Consider the following 6680-nt stretch of genomic DNA (forward strand, 5'->3'; position numbering starts at 1 on the left):
TTATAAAATATTTTGATTTATAATATTTTATGGTTAAATTTAAGATATTCGAATAATTTTTAAATTTAATCACAACAATATCATTTATTTATCGATTTTTTTAGTTAAAGCATGGGTAATGGATATGGTTACGGACACTTGGGTATCCAGAGGGTAAGGGTACAAGTATTAAAATTGATACCCAAAAGAATACGGACACGGATACGAGTATTTTTTTAAATCGTGGGTATAGGGACATATACTATATTACCCTACTCAAACGCTACTCATTACAATTGTGAAATAAATAAATAAATAAAAAACTAGTGGCCATGAAAGTTTCAATCTGTTAATGTCAGGCCACGTAGCTCACATGCGCAAGGATTGATAAATTATTGCCTCAAAAGATTGATTAAATTAGTATCCAATGACCTACTTCATGCATAGAATCGCCAAATAAATTGATATAAATAGTTAATTAACAAAATATGTTTTCTTTGTGAATAAAAAAACATTTCTATCACAAAAAACTTGAAAAAGATAAGAGAGAAATTTATAAAGAGTCGTACCTTTCATCTCTCAATCTTAAAATCAACTTGTAATTTATTATACATTTTGATATAAAGTGTGCACATTAATTAACTTGCAAGCAACAGCCACTTTTTGCTCTTATTTAAATGCACAACATTGCCTGCACGAACACAAGCGGTCAAACAATCCAGGACACTCAAAATCATCCAAAACTCCTCATTTATAAATTCAACACTTATGCTATGCTAATTAAAAAATTATTAAGCATTTACTTATATATTTCGAACTTTCTCCATTAAACTCGAGTATAAAATATACATATATCTGATTAAATCACATACAATTTCATCTTTATATATAAACTATAAAGAAAACATCAAATTAACAAGTGAACATCCCTAAGTAAATTAACAATATTACATATCAATCTCACATAATATACCCTATTTAATTTTCCTAAAACTGTTTAAAACAACAAAGTCAACTTCTAATGACATTTTATTTATTTGATTACAAATTTTCAGTTTTGATGAATCATATTCTCAAAAGAAAAATACTAAGTTCAGGACCTCCATTACCATCAGGATTCAACATATAAAATGCTTCCGAGTCACGACTCCCAACGACTCGTTCAAACTTAGCTCTCATATACATCAACTCGCCCTCTGACCCGCCACAACCACCACCGTCCTCCAACATCGGAATCACTCCAGCACCAACAGAGACGCTTTGCACAGTACTCAGCACGTGCAAGTCTAGGTCCCCGCACGTGCGTGAGACAGCATATCCACACTTCTTTCCGTTACAGTACATGGTCCAATCAGGCTCGTGGAAGAGTCTGTTTGGACGGCCTCCGCTGTAAGCAGCGGAGACTGTTGTTGTCTTCCGGCACTCGAGCGCGATGCGAACGAGGCCAGAAGACATCTCTTTGACTAGAGAGGAAGTGGACATGGCCAGTTCGAGAAGGAGGACAGGCTCGGCCCGAGGGTGGAGCTGGACGGCGAAGGAGATGTGGCCGCGGCGGTTGCCGAATAGTGTTCCGGTGATCTTCCGGCCGAGAGAAGGGGAGATGGAAGTGGCAGAGAGGGTGGAAGGAATGGAGAGCCAGTTGCATGCTGGGATGATGGTTTGGAAAGTGAAGATGTTGAGGAATGAACGTATGAGTGAGGATAGCTTCTTTGTTGTTGTTGGTTTTGTGTGTTGTTGTGGAGAAGAGAAGGAAGAGATTGAAGGTGATGATCCTTTCTTTAAGAGGAGTTTGTCAAAAAAATCATTGGATTCGGAGGCTTTGAGGTTTGAAGGGATGATTCTTAATTTGTTGTTTCTTGTGGTGGCGCTTTTGCTTCTTTGGAGAGTAAGGTTTTGTTCTTGTTGTTGTTGTTGTTTCATGCTAATTTGTTAATTTAGCAAGAGGGGATGAAATGAAATTACACACTACACAAGAGAGAGGTAGATAGCAAGATTGTGATTGAAGTTTGTTTTGAGAGAGATGAAAAGTGCCGACAAAAGTGATGATAGTGTTGGGAGAGGGGAAGAATATATAAAGAGAGGGTGTGGAGGGTTGTGCTTCTTATGATCATCATTTGTAGGACTTTTGTTTTGTGCTTAGGGTCCTACGTTACTATTAACAATAACAATCGTGCTTCTTTGTATACTTTTTCATTCTCCCGTGTGACTAGTTAGTCATTTATCCATCTCACCCTTAGTTAGGGTAGGTCCTAGGGAAATTAAAATTCAGAAATTTTTTTTTAGACATCAAAGTTGATTTCTAACAAACGTATTTTAAATTTATTTTATATGATTTTATATTTTATATTAATTATCTATTTGCTCTTAAAATTCGATTATATTGAAACCGTGTATGTTATACAATGTAGGATATACAATGTTGAAGTTGTGTCTTAATATTAGTACGGCTTAAAATTAATGTACTATGGACACACCACAAGTTTAAAGTTTAAAGGATGTTGTTTGCGACTAAAATAAACTAATTTAAAGGATGTTTGCGACTAAAATAAACTAATGTTGCAATTATTTACTAGATGAGGGAAGAAGATGTAGATGTAAAGATAGAAGTACTTTACGTATATTATCCGTTGATAAGTTCGTAAATTAAAGGTTTTAGAGTTAAAGGGTGTGAGTTTAGATATTAAACTATTTAAAAAAAAGTTAGTAAATTAATTAAATATCCACTACTAGTATTGACTATTTTTTTAATGTCATTGTTTATTAAAAATAATACACATTTTGCCAAATTTAATGTGTATTACTTTTTTTGTTTTATTTACGATAAAGGTTTGAATGTAATAAGTGAGCTGGTTTTGATCCTAAATATATTCGGTAGGTCATTCAAGTTTTGTTTATTTGTGATTTTATGTTGACAGTTAGATTAGTATCATGAAGCGATACTGATAGTTATGGTTGAAACATGCGTGATGTGGACCACCTCAAAGTAAAAACAACAATCATATTTGGATAGATACATGTTTATTTTATTTTTTAAAATTTGTGTTAACATCTTTTTGAATTACATATATTTTAAATTTTTACAAAATTTTAATTTTACTCTCTATTAAACAAATACAAAATTTAATCTCTATAAAATTATTATGCATGTAGTTTTAGTCTTTGTGGTGAAGTTAACATATATCTTTTAACTTTGTAAAGACTATAAATAACTTTTTTATTTTCTAGTTAACTTTATAAGGATTAAAAATAATTAATATCTAGTTAACTTTGTAAAGACTAAAAATATTATTTTTATTTTACTAAGACTAAAATTGAAAAGTTGAAATTTTGTCGGGATTAAAAACATATATATATTTTTTGGTTTCCCATATGTTATCTCCATTGGAGGTAATCTTATTTGAGGCGTAATATATTTAACCATTTTCCTTTTGTTAATAAAGAAGTAAGAAACTTTTTAAGTGAACAATTGTCTACATTTTTTAAAATAATAAAAATATTAAAAAAAAATTGTTTTCTTTATTTTCATAAATGCATTTTATTAATGAGCATTTCATCTTCTTTCTATGATAATTTTTATCGTCAAGAGTCTCTTATTAAGATAAAATGAACATAAATTTTAGAAAATAAAAACACAAAATGTGTTTGCAAAGTAAACAGGACCCTAATTTTCCAACAATCATCCAATACCACGTTTTTTTTTTTCTATCTATCACATCAGAACTATATCACATATATTACATCATTATTTATATTTTTTTCTCTCTCAATGTGTTATTTGAATGTAAATATATCCAAATTAACAATGATATTTTGAATCATTGTCTTATTTGAATCACATCTTGCCCCATTAATTGGGACCCACAAACCATTTCGCTTTATTAATGGATAGATGAAACATAAAGAATTTAGGTAGTTTGTTGGTGAAATTTGGAACTCTGACCAATATAACAAGAAAGAAGGCTTTTATCTTGGAATTGTAAAGTTAAGATATCTTAAAGATCAACTAAAGAGAAGAAACAAATAAGTCTTTGTCTGGATCCAATAGCGTATAGAAAAGGTTGTAGAAGACATAAACAATTGCTACATATTAGAACTTTGAACCAAGTAAGTATGGCGTGAGGGACTGCCATTGACTTGTAGATAGCTGGACATGGACCTATGTTATTACTAATTTGAAATTAGATAATTCTAGAACCATGTAGAATTTCCATGTAAGAATCTATAAGTGCTTTAATTATAGAAAACTGTAGGAAGTATCTAGAACTCGGTATTAATTAGGAAGCTCCTAGAAATGTGTCTAGAGTTTTCTATTTGTACCTATAAATACCTACTTGTACTTGACATTAAGGATCAAGCAAAATTAAGAGTTTTCTATTAGAAATACCTTCTTTTCTCTAACAAAGTGGTATCTAGAGCTTGGTTGTGAGAGTTGAGAAATGACGACTCGTGATTACACTACTTTCCACTTTCCTCTTCTAAAGAAAGAGAATCATGAAAAATGGTGTCTTTGCATGAAAGCATTGCTTGACTCTCAAGGTGTATGGGAGATTGTTGAAAAAGGCTATGATGAGCCACAAGATGAAGAGGGATTGTCTCAAGTTGCGAATGAGGCTTTGGAAAAAACAAGGAAGAATGATCAACAAGCTCTTACTCTCATTCATCAATATTTGGATGATTCTATGTTTGAGAAGGTTGCCGATGCTACGAATTCAACGAAAGCTTGGAATATTTTGGAAAAATCACTCCAAGGAATTGACAAGGTGCAGAAGATAAGACTTCAATCTATAAGGGGAGATTTCGAAACTTTGAAGATGAAGGATTCCGAATCAATTTCAGATAATTGCTTCAGGGTGAAGACAATTGTTAATCAAATGAAGAGATATGGAGACAAGATAGAAGATGTTCGTGTAGCGGAGAAAATTTTTCGTTCCTTGACTCCAAAGTTCGATTATGTGGTATGTGTTATTGAGGAATTGAAAGATCTTGCTCAAGAAGAAAGAATGAAGAAAAGGTCAGAGGAGCCATTAGAGAAAGTTCTCAAGATCAAAGCTTCATTGGAGGATGATAGAGGATTCAATAGTCAAAACGGGCATGGACGTGGACAAGGAAGAGGACGAGGACGTGGTCGTGACCAAGGAGGAAGAGGAAGAGGTTTCAATCGTGAATCAAACTACGAAGAAAGAAGTCACTCATCACCAGTAATTCATGGAAAATGAAGAGGTTATGGCTATTATCAAAGTGAAAGGAGGTATGACAAATCTAAAGTTGAATGTTATAACTGTCATGATTTTGACCATTTTTCTTGGGAATGTCATAATGCTCCTAATCAAAAGGAAGAAGAGGCTAATCTTATTGATGAAGATGAATAGTCAACTTTGTTGCTAACACTCAAGGAAGAAGAGAGAGATGCTAATAGTTGATGGTGCAAGTAACCATATGTGTGGATGCAAAGAGAAATTTATGAAGCTTAATGAAAAGATGAATGGAAATGTTTCCTTTGGAGACTCATCAAAAGTGAAAATTAAAGGGAAATGTATGATTCTAACTCTTCTAAAGATGGGAGCCATAAGTTGACTAGTGATGTATACTATGTGCCTAAATTAAAGAGTAATAATTTGAGTTTGGGTCAACTTCTTGAAAAAAATATGAAATTCTCATGAAAAATAAACATCTTTGGCTTAAAGATCAAAATAACAATTTAATTGCTAAAGTTCTTATGTCAAAAAATAGATTGTTTATCTTGAACCTAAGAACTATTGAAGCAATGTTTGAAGGTAAGTGTCCCAGATGAAGCATGGTGTTGGCATATGAGAGATGGTCACTTGAACTTTGGTGCACTTAAAATTATGGGAGAAAAGAGTATGGTGAAAGGGATGCCCTCAATCAATCATCTAAGTCAATTGTGTGAAGGTTGTCTTCTTGGGAAGCAAGCTAGAAAAAGTTTTCCTAAAGAAGCCACATCAAGAACAACTAAGCCACTACAACTTGTGCATACTGACTTGTGTGGACCAATCAATCCATCTTCATTTGGTAACAGTAAATATTTCATTCTCTTTATTGATGATTTTAGTTGAAAAACTTGGATTTATTTCCTAAAATAAAAATTAGAAGCTTTTGTTGCTTTCAAGAACTTCAAAGCTCATGTAGAGAAGGAGAACGGTCATGAAATCAAAGCTTTGAGATCTGATCGAGGAGGTGAATTTACTTCGAAGGAATTTAATGAATTCTATGCAACAGATGGAATTCGTCATCCATTGACAGTTCCAAGATCTCCGCAATAGAATGGAGTAGCCGAGAGAAAGAACATAACTATTTTGAACATGGCAAGATGCATTCTAAAATCCAAAAGGATGCCAAAGGAGTTTTGGGCTGAAGCAGTTTCTTGTGCGGTCTATTTGGCAAATCACTCTCCAATTTCAAATTTCAAAGACCAAACCCCTATAGAAGCATGGAATGGAAAGACACCTAGTGTTAATCACTTGCGTGTCTTTGGGAGCATAACATATGCACATGCGCCACAACAAGAAAGATCCAAACTTGATGATCGAAGCATCAAACATATCTTTGTTGGCTATGATCCACATTTTAAAGGTTACAAATTGTACAACCCATGCAACAATAAGGTAATGGTGAGTCATGATGTTGAATTTGATGAAGATGTTATATAAAATTAGGAGGATCAAGAAGAAACAAACTATAAT

General features: G+C 33.0%; 2 protein-coding genes across 2 annotated transcripts; one reads left to right on the top strand and one right to left on the bottom strand.

The window, feature by feature from the left end:
- Positions 1–789: 789 nt before the first annotated feature.
- LOC101513022 (protein MIZU-KUSSEI 1) lies at positions 790–2142 on the bottom strand. Its single transcript, XM_004513806.4, has one exon. It carries the CDS (start codon positions 1897–1899, stop codon positions 1045–1047), a length of 855 nt encoding a protein of 284 aa, XP_004513863.1. The 5' UTR covers positions 1900–2142; the 3' UTR covers positions 790–1044.
- A 2273-nt stretch (positions 2143–4415) lies between these two features.
- On the top strand, positions 4416–6260 carry LOC140920039 (uncharacterized). Its single transcript, XM_073367349.1, has 3 exons — positions 4416–5177; positions 5754–6015; positions 6088–6260. The coding sequence occupies exons 1-3, from the start codon at positions 4416–4418 to the stop codon at positions 6258–6260; spliced, it is 1197 nt and encodes a 398-aa protein (XP_073223450.1).
- The last annotated feature ends 420 nt before the right edge of the window (positions 6261–6680 follow it).

Source organism: Cicer arietinum, chromosome 4 (genome assembly GCF_000331145.2).
Source record: "Cicer arietinum cultivar CDC Frontier isolate Library 1 chromosome 4, Cicar.CDCFrontier_v2.0, whole genome shotgun sequence".
Classification (NCBI taxonomy): Eukaryota; Viridiplantae; Streptophyta; class Magnoliopsida; order Fabales; family Fabaceae; genus Cicer; species Cicer arietinum.

What these genes read in the sequence shown, in the direction of transcription:
- LOC101513022 (XM_004513806.4), bottom strand. Translation starts at nt 1,899, where the DNA reads ATGAAACAACAACAACAACAAGAACAAAACCTTACTCTCCAAAGAAGC.
- LOC140920039 (XM_073367349.1), top strand. Translation starts at nt 4,416, where the DNA reads ATGACGACTCGTGATTACACTACTTTCCACTTTCCTCTTCTAAAGAAA. An exon ending in AAAGAAGTCACTCATCACCA is followed by an intron (nt 5,178 to 5,753) that starts GTAATTCATGGA and finishes CAATGTTTGAAG; the next exon opens with GTAAGTGTCCCAGATGAAGC. An exon ending in TCCATCTTCATTTGGTAACA is followed by an intron (nt 6,016 to 6,087) that starts GTAAATATTTCA and finishes AATAAAAATTAG; the next exon opens with AAGCTTTTGTTGCTTTCAAG.